Source organism: Lycium ferocissimum, chromosome 12 (assembly GCF_029784015.1).
Source record: "Lycium ferocissimum isolate CSIRO_LF1 chromosome 12, AGI_CSIRO_Lferr_CH_V1, whole genome shotgun sequence".
Classification (NCBI taxonomy): Eukaryota; Viridiplantae; Streptophyta; class Magnoliopsida; order Solanales; family Solanaceae; genus Lycium; species Lycium ferocissimum.
In genome coordinates this window covers 35,288,862-35,309,423 of record NC_081353.1, presented here as the reverse complement: position 1 = coordinate 35,309,423, position 20,562 = coordinate 35,288,862, and the positions used below count along the sequence as shown (strand labels likewise).

Here is a 20,562-nt window from a genome sequence, read left to right as displayed (position 1 = left end):
TCTTGAGGTTATTATTATGTATAAAGAACCACTAATTGTTTAGTGATATGATGATAAGTATAAAAGTTTCCGACACAATGGGCGCCAGTTTGATTTTCATTACCTTTTTTTTTTTTTCCTTCTTATCCCCCGTGTAATGGAAAACAAAAATAAAGATAAAATAAAAGATCTAATCGACACCACTTTAAGATTGTGATTGTGAGATGAAAAATATATGAAAATGAGCTAAATATACTGTTCAAGTCAAATGCCTCTCATGCTAGTTATCATCACGATCCTATCCCAATGTTTAAAGAAAAATGAATCTTGAACCTAATTAAGAGCTAATTTTTTGAATTTAAGTTAGGTGAGTCCATAGTAGAATAATACTAGAGTATCTTGTCTCGTTTGGGTCCATGTTAGCTGAGTCGGGAGATTGAAAAATATACAGAAAGCTATGTCCCACATCAAACCGGGGAGGAAGAACTAGATAGACGCAATTCTCTCTCGATAGATATTTACGTCCATCAAATATTTACACCAAATCAATTCAAATTACTATAATTAAGTGACACAATAAAGTGAATATATATATATATATATATATATATATATATATATATATATACATCATGCATTTATTGATTTGGTGTAAACACCGATATGAAATTTTTTTAACTCCATCCGTCCATAAATAAAAGGTGTATTTTTACTATATTACTATTATCTCTTGCCAGTAAATTGCATTCTAATCAATATTAATTAAGAACACTTAATACTAAGAGTAAAATGAGATAAGAATAAGTGATTTCATAATGATTTTGTAAAATGACAAATATTTTTAGTAACCTTAACAACTTATAATCTAATATGGAGTACATCCTTCCTCTAATGAATTGCTCCCTCCGTTCCAAACTAAGTGTCGCTTTAAGAATTCGAGACAAAAATAATACTCCCTCTGTCCCAAAATGATTGTCTTATTTTCCTTATTAATTTGTCAAAAAAAAGATTGATACATTTCTATATTTAAAAATAATTTAATTTTATGAGATGAATTACAACCACACAAATATCTCAGACTTATTTTCGAACACGAATTTCAAAGGTCTTCCTTTATTTCTTACCCTCTGTGCCAAGTCAAACTAAAACAATCTTTTTGTAATGGAGGGACTAATTATTTCCAACTATACCCCATATATTAAAGAACTGCTCCTTCTCTCAATTCTCAAGAAACATCTAATAATAGGGATAACATAGTAAATGGTACCTTAGCATTTTTTTTTTAAACGAACATGACATGAACTAAAGCAACACTTAATAGGTGTTTAGCCATAGAAATCAAAAACTTTTTCACTTTTTTATTTTTTGTTTGAAATTTTGGAATTGGAGTTGTGTTTGCCATAGTTTTTGCAAATAGTTATTGAAATGTACTTGTTTTGATTGTGAAAAAAGTGAAAATCAAATTTTTATGGCTAAACAATAATTTTTGAAAAAGTGAAAAGATTTTCATTTTCCAAAAAAAAGTGAATAATTAACAGGTTCTAAGACAATCTTTTCGGGACGGGAAATACTAGTTTTTGAGGGGGGAAGTTAGGTAACAAAGTCACGTGCTACTCATGTTACTACCGTGAAGAAAGACAAATCACTACCCCACTCTCTCTCTCTACTGTGACTTTACCCTTCATTTCCCTCTCATTACAATTCAAAATCTCATCAAATACTCAACGGATACTTTATCTCTCTCAAAAGTTCAAAACCCTAACCCCCCTTTTCTTCACCATTTTCACTCAAAAATGAAGCATAATATGCAACAAAGAAACCCTATCTTACGTGAAAATCAAGATCCAATGCCGGCATCATCTCCAAACCCTAGCTCTTTGAAACAAAAATCATCAAATTCACCTAGCAACCCTACCAGTAGCAGTAACAGGTAAAACAGATCACATATTTATGTGATTAATTTTTATTATTATTATTATTATTATTATTATTATTAACGTATGAATGTGTTTTAAAGATACAAATTCAAGTTGTATTTGGAATTTTCATGGCCAAATGTTGATTTTCAAATAAAGTGAAAAAAAAAAAAAATTCTGGAAAAAAGTGAAATTCTCATGGCCAAACGGGTCCTTAGTAGTAAAACAACAGTTCATCTTATTCTCTGTTTATTCTGTTATTTGTTTTAATTAACAGGAAGAATAAATCATGTAAAGAGAATGCTCCTCCACCGTATCATCCGTTAGATCTGAGCTCATCACCAGCTGTTGGATTGAAGATGAAAAGTCCGTTACCTCCTCGACCGCCTAATTCTAATCATTTGAAACGTAAGCTAAATTTGGAAACCATTGGTAGTGAAAATGCAGTTGCTGGATCTAATGACTCTGGAGTTAAGGTAAAAATTTCGCGGAAATTATATTAGATTTGCTCGTTGTTTTGTCGAATTTGAATGGAAATGGACCGGTACAAGTAGAGCTGAACTGTTGTAATATGAAGGATTCCTATATGTGGTAGTTGATGTTGTTTCTTTTGTAAAGATATAAAATGAGTTATGTTGGGCTTTTGCGGAAATTACATTAGATTTGCTCGTTAATTTTTTCGAACTTGAATGGAAATGGAATGGTACAAGTAGAGCTGAACTGTAATATGGAGGATTCCTATATGTGGTAGTTGATGTTATTTCTTTTGTAAAGATATAAAATGAGTTATGTTGGGCTTTCACAGAAATTACATTAGATTTGCTCGTTAATTTTTTCGAATTTGAATGGAAATGGAAGGGTACAAGTAGAGCTGAAATGTAATATGGAGGATCCCTATTTGTGGTGGTTGATGTTGTTTCTTTTGTGAAGATGTAGAGCTGAACTGTAAAATGGAGGATCCCTATATGTGGTAGTTGATGTTGTTCCTATAAATGGTTTTCATTTATAGGAACATATGTTTATATTCATTTGTTTTAACTTTTTAAAATGCTGAGAGTGACTTGGTTTCCTGTTATCCATAGTGTCTAGCTGTTTATTCCAATTGTATTTGATCCATTTTCTTTTGTCTGTCACTCTGGCTTATACTACCTTCTGTTTGATTGGTTCAAACAGGCATTGTCTAAGTGCCTAGTACTGGTATATCCCATATTGATTCCTGCAACTTTTCTCCTCTAAATCAGGTCATAGTGAGGATGAGGCCGCTAACCAAGGATGAGGAAGAAGGGGAAGTTGTTGTCCAGAAGGCCTCTATTGATTCTTTGTCAATAGCTGGACATACTTTTACATTTGATTCTATTGCAGATACCCAATCAACACAGGTAAAAAAATAATAACTTGTTACCTATGCTTGTAGGAGAGATAGCTTTATTCAGTATATTTTAATCAAATAATTTTTTTATCCTTTGTATTGTCCTATTCTCTTATTTTCAGAACATATAATACTCTTTTTATGTTTTTGCGTTATGACCCTTTGGAAGAGTTACGGGGCGTAAAACAAAAAAATACGCCGATCGGGCATACTATGTGTAATATTCCCCCATTCACGATAAATAAAAAGATAAAAAGAAAAGCCATTCCATTTCGACAAAAGACCCACACCCAAGTTCCATAACTTTTTGTTCGCTATCCCGATCATGATTTTCCTATCCCCAGAGGGAAAGGTACTTCCCTTTTGGGCCGGTTGTGGGCGAGGAGGGATTCGAACCCCTGACACCCTGGTTTATGCTTGAGTCTTCCTTGTTGTTGTTCTTTACTTCGATATAACAAGTATACCAAAAAAAGAATAATGAAAGTGACAGATACTTGACTCTTCTTTCTTATTGCTCTTCAAGGTTGATATATTCCAGCATGTGGGAGCTCCTGTTGTTGAGAATTGTCTTGCTGGGTTTAATAGCTCAGTATTTGCTTATGGGCAGGTAATGTTAGCATACTACATCCTCTAGCTATATGTTAAATATGCCTGCACAACTTCAAATGTTCTTTCTTGTGTTTGACATGTCACTTTCTAATAATACTTAATATGAGTTGGAAATTGAATTGATCAGACTGGTAGTGGGAAGACATATACAATTTGGGGACCAGCCAACGCCTTGTTGGAAGAAAACTTGACCAATGATCAGCAGGGCTTAGCCCCACGTGTTTTTCAGAGGCTTTTTGAACGTATTGAGGAGGTGAAATGTTGTCTCTTTGATCCTCTGTTTCCTGGATTTGATATGTAGTATAAAAGGCAATTCCGTAATATATGCATTTTCTTTTCAGGAACAAATCAAGCATGCTGACAAACAGCTCATGTATCAGTGTCGATGTTCTTTTCTTGAGGTTAATTTGATTGTACCTGGTCGTTTTTAATGTAAAACAAAGTCTATACTTGCAGTTGTCTAAATCTTAAACATTAATGATGTACAGATATACAATGAACAAATCACTGATCTGTTGGATTCTAGTCAAAAAAACCTCCAGGTAAAAGAGGAAATACAACATAGAAGAGTGTTTTATGCGTTATCTGTATCCTTAGTTCTATCTATTTGTTAAAGGATTTTCAATTCGGCTTCTCTTTCCAGATCAGGGAAGATGTCAAAACAGGTGTTTATGTGGAAAATTTGACTGAGGAATGTGTGTCTTCCATGAAGGATGTGACGAAGCTTTTGATGAAGGTTCAGACTGCTTCTATCTTTTTATTCAACTGTTAGACATTGAGTAATGCAGACATGAATAGGTTTGCCAGATAGCATAGATTAGTAAAGGAAAACAGTTAGCCTGAGAATATGTGCAGCAGATAAATCACTTATACAACTATTGAAATGGATAATAAACAAAAACTTGCTTAGGTGCAGAATGTGCAGTAACATAAGTGATAAAGTTCTACACTTACGCATTAGCTGCAATATCAAAACATTTGACTAGGAAGTTTAATCTTAATTTTTAGTTTTGGTAAGGGACCAAACTTGGAACTTCTCTGGTTTGCTCACTATTTTGATTTTCTGCGAGATGTAAGGATAGAAGTTTTAGTGTCCTAACGCTAATGCCTTCCTTTCTAGATCATGCTGCAGCTTATGTTTGTTTTTTATTGAATTTTATCACTGAGGTACTTATCAAAAGAATTTTATTACTGGGGTCTCTGCTGCACTCTTTCCCGTACACAAAATTTGATTTGTGTTGTATTTGGAATTTGGCTGGTACTTAATTGCAAGATAATCTTTAGGCGTCAATATGTATCCATTCCTCAAATAGAGTCTATTGTTTAGCAAGTTGATGTTAGATCAGTGTCAAAAGTTATCGTTAGGAGATGTTTTGTAATTCTTTTACTCGGAATTCTGGAGTTTTTACGATAAAATGGACTGGTATACTCAGAAAAGCTTATAGTGCTCAATGAAAATATTACAGGGAGTGTCAAACCGGAGAACTGGTGCTACGAGTGTAAATGCTGAGAGTTCACGTTCTCACAGTGTATTCACCTGTGTTGTTGAATCACGATGCAAGGTGATACGATCTTATGTCCTTTCTAACAATAATCTGAATTCTTTCAAATGCCAAGCTAACAATCGTCTGTTATCCGTTCTTATGCTGTTCTCACGCTCCAAGTGTGTAGACGACTTGCTAGCATAATAAATTATTTGGTTGTTATTGAGATCTGAAAAATTTCTGTTATTTGGTCTGTTTTAAACCTTTAATTTCAGAGCATGGCAGATGGTATAAGCCACCTAAAGAGGAGTAGAATAAATCTTGTTGATCTTGCTGGATCAGAAAGGCAAAAGCTAACTGGTGCAGCTGGTGAACGCCTGAAGGAAGCAGGGAACATCAACAAGTCGCTTTCACAGTTGGGGTATATTTTTTTCTTTATCATTTTGAGAGAAGAATTATTCTTGGTTTAGCTCTGAAGAAGGTTACAGCTCATTGTTGATCTTCATAGAAAAAGCTCATTGTTCATATATGTGATTAGGAATTGTATATTTCCCCATAACCAATTGGTTGAATAAGAACGAAATTGAGTCCACCCTAAGATGAAACAAGATTTTTTACTTTCCTTAACTGATACCCAGGAACTGCTAATACATGTATTGTCAGGACCATACCAAGTAATCAATATTCTTCTCTTATCTGTTATTTTCTCATATTTATCTTTTAGGTGTAAGTACTGACAGTTTAGATACCTAGGCCCAGTCTTTCAGGAGTATCTCTTAATAGATAAGGTTGTGAATACATAATAGGATAGCTATGAATGGTACAAAGTGTTACACGATTGGGTCACACTAAACAAAGCGCAAGGCAAGTCTTGTAGAGCAGTTATGAGACTTGCAATATTATATAGGAGTGAATGTTGGACATCTAAGATCCAACATATTAAATTTATAAAGGCCTCTCAGAATATATTACAACAACAACAACAACAACAACATACCCAGTGAAATCCCACAAAGTGGGGTCTTGGGAGGGTAGAGTTTACGCAGACCTTACCCCTACCCTGGTGCTTGCCTTTATTGTGGGGGTTACATACCTTTCAGGGACATAGGATCATCTTCTTCTCTATAAGTTAGAATTATTGTATATGCTGCTGATCACACTATTGTTTGAAATTTACAGGAACTTAATAAACATTCTTGCAGAAGTTTCTCAAACGGGCAAGCATAGGCACATCCCCTACAGAGATTCCAAGTTGACATTTTTGTTACAGGAATCTCTTGGTGGGAATGCAAAACTTGCAATGATCTGCGCCGTTTCTCCATCCCAAAGGTAGATTCACAACCCTACTTTTCAATGCAATTTTTGTTCTACACTCATGTTTATCTCCATTGAATTTAGAGCTCTCGTTCTTTTCAATAATGCAGTTGTAAGAGCGAAACTTTGAGTACCCTGAGATTTGCACAGCGTGCCAAAGCAATCAAGAATAAGGCGGTAATCAATGAGGAAATGCAAGATGATGTAAATGTCTTGAGAGAAGTTATACGTCAGCTAAGGGTAAACTCTGTTGCTTTACCTGTGAGTGATTGATGCACCTTAATTAAGGTGCATCTCTCAATTATGACAATTGGTTTAATGCCTTTCCCTTTACTCTGAACAGGAGGAATTGCTAAGAATGAAGGCAAATGGATATCAAGCAGATCAGGCAGGTTGGAGTGTCCGTAGAAGCTTAAATCTATTAAAGTTCAGCCTTAACCATCCAATGAACCTACCCGTTGATGATGACGGTGATACAGAAATGGAAATTGTTGATGAAGCCGAACTATTAGGTCTCTTGTCCGGAGGCAGTAAAGAGAATAGTATGCTTGGGATCCTGCGGAGGACTTTTTCAAAAGGTTCTCCTCTACGTGATTCTGCAGTACAGCACGGCGAAAAGGAGTATGGAGGCAACCCCGAGCAAGGCTTCGAGGATACAGATGTTACCATGGAGGAAGAGGGATCCGAAACAGTTGTCAAGCATGCAACCAGTACCGCTGATGGTGCTGGACTGCAGGATTTCAAAAAGCCACGTAATGATTCTTCTATGGAGCCAACTGAAGGTGAGTATCTTCTGTCTTCTGCCAGCGATATGCTGAATCAAGGACAACTGGAAGTAGTAGAGGACTCACCCTCAGAAAAATATTCTGAACGAACTCCAGAGAACTCTTCTAAAAGCTTGGAGGGAAATACAGCCTGCAGTAACCTCAGTATTGTTCAATGTGATGTGTCGCCTATTTTAGACTCCCCCACTCCAAGTGTTTCACCAAGAGCTAATAGCAGTAGGAAAAGTCTTGGGACTTCAATGCTGAGTGCTTCAAAGAAGGATCTTGGAGATAAATTGGATACCCCGGACTTATCCTTCATAAAGCCTACAAACAGTATTTGTTTGAATTCTCTAACAAATCAAAGAAACAGAAGCTGTTTCACTTCAACTGAACATTTGGCGGCTAGTCTTCAGCGGGGACTTGAAATTATTACTCATCGACAAAGTGCATCTTTGAGGCGCTCCTCTGTCAGATTTTCTTGCAAGCAGGCTGATATTAGTGCAATTATACCAGTTGCTAAAGTAGATGTTGGAGTTCAAACTGTTACAAAAGATGATGAATCATTTGAAGGAGGTTCAATGTTTTTGTGCAGTAAATGTAAGGCAAGAAATTCGCTGCAAGAGCTTAAAGATGCTGATGATGGTTCAAATTTGCAGTTGGTACCTGTTAGTGGATTACAGTTGGTATCTGAAACTGGATCACAGTCCTGTGAGAACTTACAGATTCAAGTACCTAAAGTACGTTTGAAGCATTTTAAAATGGAAATTTTGGTTCTCTTAGTCTTACATGATTCTTATGCATGTGCAATCATCTTAACTCTTTACAGGCAGTAGAAAAGGTCTTGGCTGGAGCTATACGGAGAGAGATGGCACTTGAAGATATATGTTCCAAGCAAACTTCTGAAATCACGCAACTCAACCGTTTGGTATGTATCATTTGTTCAAAACCTGCCAATTTTCATTATTTCCTCATCTCTTTGACCTGCTTTGCAACCAATGGCAGATCCAGCAATATAAACATGAACGAGAATGCAATGCTATAATTAGCCAAACACGTGACGATAAGATCATTCGCCTTGAGAGTTATATGGATGGAATTTTACCAAAGGAGGAGTTCATGGAGGATGAGTTTTTGGCACTGATTCATGAGCACAAGGCATGCATCTGACCTTAAATTTATCTTCTGAAATATTTTTGTTTCCCCTAAACATGTTGCATTTGTCATTTGCTTGCAGCTTCTGAAGGCAAAGTATGAGAATCATCCTGAAGTTCTAAGTGACAGACTTGCACTAAGAAGAGTTCAAGAGGAGCTGCAGCGGTATCGTAACTTTTTTGACTTAGGTGAGAGGGATGTGTTGCTGGAGGAGATTCAGGATTTGAGGAGCCAGCTACAGTTTTATCTGGACTCTTCACCAAAGTCATCCAGGAAAGGAAATTCTCTTCTACAATTAACTTATCCATGTGAGCCCAGTGTGCCTCCAACTTTATCCACAATTGAAGAGTCAAATGAGGAGAGTTCTGAACAAAGATTTGAAAGGGAGAGAATTCAGTGGACTGAAACAGAGAGTAAGTGGATTTCTCTCGTAGAAGAGTTGAGGTTAGACCTACAAAGTACCCGCACCTTGTCTGAAAAACGAAAACAAGAACTAGATTTGGAAAAGAAATGCTCGGAAGAGCTGAAAGAAGCAATGCAGAGGGCAATGCAGGGCCATGCACGAATGATTGAACAGTATGCTGAACTTGAAGAAAGACATATTCAACTGCTTGCACGGCACAGGAAGGTCCAAGTTGGTATAGAGGATGTTAAAAAAGCAGCCACAAAAGCAGGAGTGAGAGGTGCTGAATCTAAATTCATAAATGCTCTTGCTGCAGAAATTTCAGCTCTGAGAGTGGAGAGGGAAAAGGAAAGGCACTATTTTAGGGATGAAAACAAGGAGCTTCAGAACCAACTCAGGGATACTGCTGAAGCTGTACAAGCAGCTGGTGAATTGCTTGCACGGCTTAAAGAAGCAGAAGAAGATATTGCAGCTGCAGAGGTGAGTTTTGAATCCATTGTTTTCTTTTTACTATTTATTCTATCAGTACATATAAGGCTGCATACAATAGACCCTTGTGGTCCGGCCCTTCCCCGGACCCCGCGCATAGCGGGAGCTTAGTGCATCGGGCTGCCCTTTTTTCTATCAGTACATATATTGTTGGTATTGCAGTCTTATAGTCAGCTAGACACAAGTAACTCTTCTTTGCGTCGGCGAACACTTCCTTTACATCTCTTCGCAGCAGCCCTCTTCTAAACCCACATTCTGTCTCTATCTCTCTCTCTGTTTTTTGTTATTTTTTCGTTGGTTTAGCATGAGATTCTGAACAATGACTATTCAGCTATTCAGTGTTTAACTGACGGACTTGATAATAAAAAAGAAGTTCGAGGCAATGCTTTAGTTGAAAAGTTACTGGGAAAATGGATGTAATACTGGTTGGTAGAGATGCTGCACGCTTGAATGATCAACATCTTTTACATGGTAAAAGAAATTCCATTAATATTCTAAGGGCGACCATTGCATATACACTGTAAGTTTACACATATAGATTAAGGTTCCTCCTACTCTCTAGAAACAAAGAAGCATCTCTGATATCTAAATGAACTCTCTGGAGCAATATGACTTAACTAGGAAGTATGACCTTGCTGTTATATATGTGCTCTCAAAATATATTATTTTTTCCTATTCTGTCTTTGTGTTGCTGGTTACTTTTGCTTGTAACATATTTCTTTCTAAGATTCCCTAACGAGTTTTGGAAATATGCAGAAACGAGCCATTCACGCCGAGCAAGAAGCTACTGAGGCATATAGACAGATTGAAAAATTGAAGAATAAACATGAGGAGATCCACAGTGTGAACCATTTACTGGAAGAGCCCCGTCTACCTAAAGATAAAACAGAACCCATATATGATAATCCCGAGACAGGTGATGAGCGTTGGAGAGAAGAATTCGCGCCATTCTACAGCACCAAAGAGGAGGACCAACCAAAATTTGGAGAACCGTCTTGGTTCTCCGGTTATGACAGGTGCAACGTATAGAATGTGGAAACTTGTTATAGATTGTTGTTGTATGTATTCATAATAGTGTCATATATAATTTGAAAAGCTGTTGCATTTTCTTCAAATTCAACGATAGTTATTGTTTAAACCAATTGTGCAAATAACAACTTGAATCTATCAAGCTGTTGTATCCATTTACCCTCATTTCTTCAGAGGTATGAAGTAAATGATTTTTTCTATTCTTTTCCCTCAGTCAAGCCTTCTCTTGAGTGTCCGTGTAAAGCACACGCTCTTTGCTTTCAATTTCAAACAATTTGTTCACATTGTATTTGGAGGATTCGTACTTTGTGTCCACACATGGTGTGTCGACTAAAGTGAATAATATGTATGCCTTATCTATAAAATCAAGAATAAAACAACTTTTCAGTGTTTCTTTTACATTGGATCACAAAATGTCCTGTAAATATTTTTGTTGAGGCCATAATTTGCACAAGGTTAAGAGCCATATGTTGATGTAGCTGTGGAAAGAAGATACCATCTGATGATAACGTTTCCTTTTTGGTTTTTTTTTTTTTTTTTTGTTTTTAAAATTTGACTGAATGCATTATTTGGATCGGGTGGGACATAGTGCAGTAGAGACAAGTAAGGAATTGTGGAAAGATCCCAAGAATGAACATTGATGTTATACTATCTTAGATCATTTATTTGCTTGGTTTGGATGTCAAGTGGATTGGGGGCAATCTTCAAGCGGCTAAGACTAGTACATTTCTGGAAACAATGCTTATTCAGAGGCGGATCCAGGATTTAAGGTTATTGATTCCTACAATAATCTCGAGTTAATATACAATAATTATTGAGTTTACAGTCAAATATTTATAGATATTTAATGAATATTTTAATACATATACAAGGTTTGGATAAATGGGTTTTTTTTTTGGATCCTTAAACCCGTAAGTTACACTCGAATCCGTGGGACATAGTGCAATTGTAATGAGTTTTATACATTGTCAGTGCAATTTAACTTGCCGTAAAAGATTACATGCCTTATTTTTCATGTTATTATTTCACGTATTATGGATAGTTATTGTAATTGTCTATTAGATGACTTGATCAACTGTCATCGTACACAAGTTACACTCATTTATGTATTGAGATTATGTGTAATTGTATTTATCTTATATTAGTTGTATTAGTTTATTACTACTGGCACTCTTGTAATTAGTGAGTCAAAGTTTGTTAGATAGTCATATATAAGTTGGTTGAGTCAAGGTAGTTGGATTAGTTGGTTACTCATCTTAGCTAGGAAGATATTTTCTAGATTTGGTAATTGCACATAACTTTTGATTCTAAGAAATGAAATGTTCACATTTCACAAATTCTCTCTCTAAAGTTCTCATTTTCCATTACTGCATTCTTCTTTCTACTTCTTAATTTCGAGCTCCATTAATGGAAATTTCATGTCTGCCTTCTCAATTGCCATTAATGGAAATTTCATGTCTGCCTTCTCAATTGCTGATCTTAACACCAAGAATTGACAGTTAATATAGTAAAAGCTGAACTTTTCCAACCTTGCTGATATTTTAGTCATGTTATGGAGAGACCATAAGACAAGTAGCTTGTGGGATTGTCTTCTTTGACATCTAATTATTTTTGTGGACCATTTTGTTCTTTTCTGCAGAGACACTTCTTTTTCACTTAATTATAAAGATAGAAAAGATGCCAAGTAGGTTCTAGGATTTGAAGGTGGCGGGTGCCATAATTATTTTCAATGTATATCTTTTTAGGAACGTGCATTTGGGTCGGGTCCAATTCTTTTGAGTTTATTCGGATCAACTTAACAGGCCCTTTTTTTATTTGCAAATATGAAAATTACATTTCAAGAAACGAATATAAATAGCATTTTAAATGAGGAATCACACCCATGAACAACAGTAAAATCATTTTAGAACTTACATCTTTTATGTATAAAAAAATCATTTTCACAAGTAAAATAACATCTTTTATGTGTATTAAAAAATGAACTTGCACAAGTAAAATAACATCTTCAATAAGGGAATTACACCAATCAAAATAAGAAAAATAATAGAAAAACTCTTCAATAGGTAAATTACACCCCATAAGTTAATGTAAAATTAGATAACTACAAGTTCTCAAAAATAAATCATAAAATTTTATGCTTTTTCTAAGCAATGTTTACGAAATTTCCATCACAATTTAAGTAGTAAAGTGATTTAAATTGAATTTAACAATTATAGAAAAGCACGAATATTTATAATACACTCCCTCCGTCCATTTTTATTTATCCACTATACTAAAATAGATGTCTACTTTTACATGTAAGTTGTATAGTTTGATAATTTATCATTTTATACCTATTTTACCCTTATTATTAAGTACTGAAATTCATTTCTCATTTTATTTATTGATTACTAAGAGTGTCCCAGGTCAAATATAGACAAGTAAACATGGACGGAGGGAGTAACCAACAAAAAAAATTATAAAAAGACTGACTTTTGATCTCAATCCAAAATTCTCATTGAGACCCAAGTTTTTCGATTTAAATACTCACAGATTTGAGATTTAGAAAAATGCTTAATTTAAGGGATTTTGTAGTTTCTATTTTGTGTGTTCTCGCTAGAGACCACAGATAAAATAATAGAATAGAGGAAAGACAATATAAATAATAAAAAAATAAATAGAAAATTGGGAGAGCCGAAAAGCAAAATGACTGGTACAAATGAACTAAAAAGCACAAAGAGAAACGGGAGTCGGAAAATATTCAAGATAGATTCAAACTTGTGTCTACCAGCCATGACACCTTTGTCTAATTTGTGACTGGGAGTGGCAGGATCAAATATTTAATCTAGTTTAAGCAAATTGCAACATAGGTATATGAAAAATTTATCAATCTAGGGAGTGCCATGTCACCCCACCCTAAAGGGTGGATCCGCCCCTAATTTTAACTAGTCAACTATTAACTTCGTATCTTCATCTTAAATAAGAATTTCAAGCTTTCAAAATTAAAAAACTACAATGTGTATATGAAAGAGATAATGGTAAAAAAAACACCTGAAGTATCATTTTTTTGTGAGTTTCCTACCTGAACTATCAGGTGTTTGCATCTACTACCTGAACTATCAACCAACTATGTATCAAAACACAACTCGGCTAGTTACTGATAGTGTGAGGTGTACACTTTTTTTTAAATGATGTTAAATGACATTCCACGTGGATAATTAACAAAACTAATTGAATTTTCTTTTAGAAAATAAGAGATAATGGTCAAAAACACAGCTGAAGTATAATTTTTTTGCGAGTTTCCAGCCCCACTAGATACTAGTCGAGGTGTATTTTGATAAATCGTTGGTGATGGTTCAGGTAGGAAACATAAACACCTGAAAGTTCAGATAGGAAACTCACAAAAAAGTGATGCTTCGGATGTGTTTTTGACCATTATCTCTATATAAAAATTTAAAACATTTATTTTCGCAATAAAATAAAACAAAAATGAAAGACCAGACACGCAAAGGCACACGGGTTCTCTCCCCAATTTCCTGGAATTGCGAAGCTTTAAAGGAAAACCTTTCATTTGTTCCTTTTTACTTTACTTTTTCGATTCCACTCTTTAATTTCTCAAAAATGGTGGAGTAAGGTACGACATTATTGATGACAAGAAAGAAGATGATACGAAGTTGCCCATAAGTTGCATTGGCAAATGGCTAGCAATGTTGAAGACAAAAGGTTAAATTTTCACTCTTTATTACTGTATTTTTTAATAAGGCATCAATTTTGTTGAATTTTCTCCTTGTTCACACACTGCTCATTCACCCCTTCTTCTTTATTTCACTCTTTATTACTTTACTCTTTTATATATATGATTTATTTATATATATATTTATATATATATATATATAAAATATATATATATATATATATATATATATATATATATATATATATATATTTTTTTGATATTCAAAAAGAAAAATAACAAAAAATTGTATTCACCTAATTTTTATATTCTTTTATTCTACGACACCATGTATATATATATATGATTTCAAAAAAAGAAAGTAGAAAGATAAAAGGGAGAAAAACTCATTCAATTCTTTATATCCTCCGCCTATGATATTCATTATTTAGTCTATTAGTTGTTTTGATACAAGTACAACAATGAAGCTAACTGAGATACTTTCTCAGATATGTCTAAATTTGAATTTATATAAATAAAATTGATGTGAATAATTATTTCTCTTCTACTTTCCTCTTCTTAAGCTTTTCTAAAGGAGATTGGCCCATACTTCCTTTTGTTTTCACCTTAACTAATTAAATATGGTATCATTTCATATGAGTATATAGTGTGTTCAATTGTTACACAGTTTTTAATCAGAAAATATTCAAAATTTTACTTTACAGTCCTAAATTAAAAATTCATATACTTGATAAAACAATTGGTACATCAGATGACTAAACTCAATGAAATAATAGATTTTATTAGTTAGCAAATGCTTATTGCTATGGCAGGACTTTTACTTGACGAAAAATAAATATCATCAAAAATTCCATATTACTTAAACATGAATCGGGATTTGAAGCAAAAAAAAAAAAAAAAAAAAAAAAAAAATTCCGTCAATAGCACATCACAAACATCTGCAAGTGTATCAACTGGGAGAAGAGAAAAAATAGCAATATGTTAAGAACTATAATTATAAGCAAAATGGCATAAAATCAATTAGTAAGAGAAGATCAATCAGTAGAAATAAAATATATCGAAAGTCAGTCAGTCACATGAAGACAACGACACCACTTGTCTTCCTCTTTCTTTAATTTATTATTGATTATTGATTATTGATGTACGTTAGTGTGCCCCTCAAATTTTAAGCATTATTTTACTGACCCTCGATCTTCCTTAGGTTCATCACTGACTTCAATTTTAAGTACTGATACTAAATAGGGGAGGAAAATGTGTAATTAAGAGAATTAAAAATGTGTAATCAAGAGAATTAAGAGAGTGACTTTTGAATTATCCAATATACAACACATTATTAATTTTTAAAATGATGAAAAATTCAAAAAAAGGAGAAAAAAGATAAATGGGTTTCTAGGACATAGAGAGGTGCCACATCACCTTATATATGCCTAGCTTTGTAATAGATATATAGATAAGGCACCAATACTGAAAAAAGTACAATTTTGTGACTTGAAATAGGAAGATGATAAGAAGTTTATCATAAATAAGAGATAAAGAAGTTTGCTTTTGTACTAGCTTATAGTCTAAACAAGTCGTTCAGACACCTAGTACATGTTCTTCGACGTTGAGCACACCCGAAGAGCGGGGGATTTTATAATCAACACTCGAATGATTTGAATAATAATTAATAATTAACTTCATATTTAACCCAAAATAAGAAATTCAAGGTATTAAAATTGTAGACCTCTAATGTTCTCGGTGAAGTTAAAGAGTCAGAGAAGAAACAAAAAATAAAAGGGTAAAATATCAAAGAAACTTATATTTGCAACTACATGAAAGACCGGGTGGCAAATTCTTGCTTTAATTCTCTCCCCAATTTCCTTTTAATTCCCTTTTCATTTGTTTTCTTCCATCTTTCCACTCTTTAATTTCTTACAAATGGTGGAAAAAGTTAGGGTACGATGTTGATGACAAAAAGGAAGATGATACAAAGTTTCCCATATATTCAAAGGCAAAATACTATGATTATTTTAATATGGAGTGTAACTTCTGGTGGTAAGGGTAGGCAGGGGAGTTAAGTGGGGTAGGGTGTGGTTGGGGGGTGGGGGTAAGAATTTTTTTTCCATTTCTTATTTATAAAAGTAAAATAAAATATATGAAATACAAAATTCGGAGATGAGGGGGGTGGGCTGGGGGAGGGTAAGAATTTTTTATTCATTTTTTTATATATTTTTTTATAAAAGTAAAATAAAATATTTGAAATAGAAAATTTGGGGGAGGTTGGGCGCAAGGGGTGGGGGTGGCATGGAGGGGGTAGGTGGGGGTAGGGGTAAGGGTGGTGCGGAGGGGATAGGTGGGGGTGGAATTGATATGTGTTGGTGTGTTTTTATTGAATTCGAAAACTGTTTTCCGTCTTGTTTTTAAGGAAAATATTTTCCGTAGAAAAATATTTGCCAAGACATTTAGTGCAACCAAACAAGAAAAAATAGGAAAACTTTTTCCATCATACCAAACACACCCTAATTTTCTCCCCAATTTCCTGGAATTGCGAAGCTTTAAAGGGATATCCCCTGGGTTTTTCTTTTCTTTTCTTTAATAATAGAGACGAGTGAAAGGATAACGAAACCCCCGTATATTTCTCATGAAAATTAAATTCTTTCATTTTTCCTTTTTTTTTTTTTTTTTCCACTCTTTAATGGTGGAAAAGGTAAGTTGCATAATGCTGAAGAAAAAGGTTAATTTTTTACTTTACTCTTTAACTTGTTTGGAATTTGGGCATGAAAGTTTTTGAAATCCTTTTTAAAACGGTATTTTGCTCATTCGGTTATGGCCATTTTTTCTTGTTAATATTCCTTTTAATTTCGTATTTTTCAGAAAAAAAAGTATAATTTTATGACAAGAAATAGAAAGATAATAAGAAGTTTACCACAAAGACTATGAATAGTGAAAAAGGTAAAGTCTTTACTCTTTATTATTCTCTATTTCATCATACAACTAAAACCAACACTTAAAATAACAATTGAGAAAAGAGAGATAAACAATTGGTAAATTTCCTATGCAATATAATCGTATATATGCAATTTTTTTCTTCTAATTTTCGTTCTTAAACAATACTTCAAATTATGGGAACCACTGATTGCTTAACCAATTTCTTTGTTGCTATATATATACATGTATATAACCCACTTCGAACCCATATATCTACGTCTAAGACTAAAGACTTAAGGTATCTACAATATGAAAGGATATATTATAATATTAGAAATAACACTTTAGCTTCCTCAATTATAACTCCACCAGAATGTCTTTCCTTCCTTTTACTTTACTTTGATTCCCTTTTCATTTGTTTTTTTCGTCTTTTCCAACTTTAGCTTTTCTTCCTTTTTGACCAATGGCTTAATTTCATAGTGCGTGGTGTATTTTTTTTTTTTTTAAATGATGCCAAATGACATTCCACGTGGATTATTAAAGAAACTAATTGAAATTTTCTTTTAGAAAATATTAGAGATAAAAAAACACACACACAAGATAATTTTTTTCATGTGAGTTTCCATGCCCCAGATATTCTCATGATTTAAGCAAGTGTTTATTAAATTATTATGATAAGTGTATTTTGATAAATCGTTGGTGATGGATTCTAGGAGTAGGAAACATAAACCTTCGAAACTCTTTTGGTGGAAAATATGAAGAAAAAGGTTAAAACTCACAAAAAAGGCATCAATTCGGATGTGTTTTGACACATTATCTCTATATAAAATTTAAAACACTTATTTTCGCAATAAAATAAAACAAAAATGAAAGACCGGACATGCAAAGGCAAAATGGGTTCTCTCCCAATTTCATCATGGAATTGTGAAGCTTTAAAGGAAAAACTTTCATTTGTTCCTTTTTACTTATACTTTTTCGATTCCACTCTTTAACTTCTCAAAAATGGTGAAGTAAGGTACGACATTTTTGATGACATATATATAAGAAGATGATACGAATATTGCCTATAAGTTGCATTACAAATGGAAGGATATATATGTTGAAGACAAAAGGTTAAATTTTCACTCTTTATTACTGTATTTTTTAATAAGGCATCAATTTTGTTGAATTTTCTCCTTTTTCACACACTGCTCGTTCACCCCTTCTTCTTTGTTTCACTTTTTATTACTTTACTCTTTAACTAGTGAATTTATCCGCGTTTCGCTCGGTTATAAAAGATCTCGTTATATATATATAAAGTGATGTTTTTCTGATATTCAAAAAAGAAAAAAAAAAAAAATTGTATTCACCTAATTTTTATGTTCTTTCCGTTCTCTTACACCATGTCTGATTTCAAAAAAAGAAAGTAGAAAGATAGAGAGAAAAATTCATTCAATTCTTTATATCCTCCGCATATGATATTCAAAATTTGGTCTATTAGTTGTTTTGACACAAGTACAACAATGAAGCTAACTGAGATACTTTCTCAGATACGTCTAAATTTGAATTTATATAAATAAAAAATTGATGTGAATAATTATTTCTCTTCTACTTTCCTCTTCTTAAGCTTTGCTAAAGGAGACTGGCCCATACTTCCTTTTGTTTTCACCTTAACTAATTAAATATGGTATCATTTCATATGAGTATATAGTATGTTCAATTGTTGCACAGTTTTTAATCAGAAAATATTCAGAATTTTACTTTACAGTCCTAAATTAAAAATTCACATACTTGATAAAACAATAGGTACATAAGATGACTAAATTCACTGAAATAATAGATTTTATTAGTTAGCAAATGCTTATTGCTATGGCACGACTTCTACTTGACGAAAATAAAAATCAACAAAAATTCCATATTACTTAAACATGAATCGGGATTTGAAGCAAAAAAAGAACAATTCCATCAATAGCACATCACAAACATCTGCAAATGTATCAACTGGGAGAAGAGAAAAAATAGCAATATGGTAAGAACTATAATTATAAGCAAAATTATAAAATAAATTCCTTTAAGAGAAGATCTTCAGTAGAAATCAAAAGATACTTCAAAAGTACGGATACTAAAATCACATGAAGACAAAGACACCACTTGAATTAAAAGGGTAATCAAGAGAATTAAGAAAAATTTATTGGAAATAATCCACATTATTAATTTTTAAAATGATGAAAAATTCAAAATGAATAGAAAATAGAAATGATTTTTATTGTTTTATACTATAAAAGCTCTGCCTTTATGATTGGGAAATTGGAAAGCTGGAGATTATGGGAGTATTAATTATGAAAAAGTATATTTTTGACTTGAGATCTTTAAAGTTTATCATTTAAATAAAGATTATTGATTATTGATGTACGTTAGCGTGCCCCTCAAATTTTAAGCATTATTTTACTGACCCTCGATCTTCCATAGGTTCATCACTGACTTCAATTTTAAGTATGGATAATAAATAATAATTAAAATTTAATTAAGAGAATTAAGAGGTGTAATTAAAAGAGAATTAAGAGAGTGTTTTTAATTATCTAATATACAACACATTATTAGGGTAAAATATCAATGAAAAATTCAAAAAAACTACAAAAAGATAAATCTTGCTTTAATTCTCTCCCCAGTTTCCTTTTAATTCCCTTTTCATTTGTTTCCTTCCATCTTTCCACTCTTTAATATATAGATAATGGTGGAAAAATGAAAAAAGTACGATTTTGATGAGAAAAAGGAAGATGATAAAAGTTTTATATATTCAAAGGAAAATACTATGATTATTTTAATATGGAGTGTAACTAAACAAGTGGTAAGGACACCTAGTATACAGTTCTTAAGTTGAGCACACCTGGTGGTGGGGTGGGGGTAAGATTTTATTTTCCACTCTGATTTATAAAAGTAATTAATAAAATATCATATTTAACCCAAAATAAGAAATTCAAGGTACTAAAATTTTTTATCATTTTTAATGTTTTTTTTAAAAAGTCGGAGAAGATAAAATATTAAAAATAAAAACTTATATTTGCAACTACATAATGGAGGGAAGGCAAATGGGGGTAGGGGTAAGGATTCTAGAGGGGTAATTTCCTTTTAATTGCGTTTTGTTTTTTTCTTCCATATTTTCCCGTTTAATTTTTAAGGAAAAATATTTTCCGTAAAAAATATTTGGTACGACATTTGATGACAAAAAGGAAAAATAGGAAAACTTTTTCCATCATACCAAACAAATACTATGATTTTCTTAATATGGAATTGCGAACTTTTAAAGGGTAAGGGTTTTTTTTTCTTTTTTTTAATAAGGGGAGTTAAGTGAGTGAAAGGATGAACGGGGGATATTGGTTGGGGGTGGGGAAATTTTTTTTTTTTTTTTTTTTTTTTTTTTTTTAAAATGTTATGATTCCAATTCTTTAATGGTGGAAAAGGTAAATTTTTTATATTTTTTATAAAAGAAAA

At 33.1% G+C, this 20,562-nt stretch overlaps 1 protein-coding gene across 5 annotated transcripts; it reads left to right on the top strand.

Moving 5' to 3' along the window:
• The first annotated feature begins 1,677 nt into the window (after positions 1 to 1,677).
• LOC132040476 (kinesin-like protein KIN-12B) lies at positions 1,678 to 10,724 on the top strand. Of its 5 annotated transcripts, none has more exons than XM_059431124.1 (18): positions 1,678 to 1,909; positions 2,173 to 2,371; positions 3,137 to 3,274; positions 3,788 to 3,871; positions 4,001 to 4,126; positions 4,215 to 4,274; positions 4,362 to 4,415; positions 4,517 to 4,609; positions 5,340 to 5,435; positions 5,633 to 5,778; positions 6,537 to 6,686; positions 6,782 to 6,911; positions 7,015 to 7,453; positions 7,634 to 8,175; positions 8,265 to 8,363; positions 8,441 to 8,593; positions 8,673 to 9,473; positions 10,239 to 10,724. In XM_059431124.1, exons 1-18 carry the CDS (start codon positions 1,773 to 1,775, stop codon positions 10,509 to 10,511), a joined length of 3,720 nt encoding a protein of 1,239 aa, XP_059287107.1. In that variant the 5' UTR covers positions 1,678 to 1,772; the 3' UTR covers positions 10,512 to 10,724. The 5 variants fall into 5 exon arrangements, with proteins under 5 accessions (XP_059287107.1, XP_059287105.1, XP_059287104.1 ...); XM_059431122.1 differs by having other exon boundaries at positions 7,015 to 8,175; positions 8,673 to 8,909; positions 8,940 to 9,473; XM_059431121.1 differs by having other exon boundaries at positions 7,015 to 8,175; positions 8,447 to 8,593.
• The last annotated feature ends 9,838 nt before the right edge of the window (positions 10,725 to 20,562 follow it).

What these genes read in the sequence shown, in the direction of transcription:
- LOC132040476 (XM_059431120.1), top strand. Translation starts at nt 1,773, where the DNA reads ATGAAGCATAATATGCAACAAAGAAACCCTATCTTACGTGAAAATCAA. An exon ending in TTGTTGAATCACGATGCAAG is followed by an intron (nt 5,436 to 5,632) that starts GTGATACGATCT and finishes CTTTAATTTCAG; the next exon opens with AGCATGGCAGATGGTATAAG. An exon ending in AAGATATTGCAGCTGCAGAG is followed by an intron (nt 9,474 to 10,238) that starts GTGAGTTTTGAA and finishes GGAAATATGCAG; the next exon opens with AAACGAGCCATTCACGCCGA.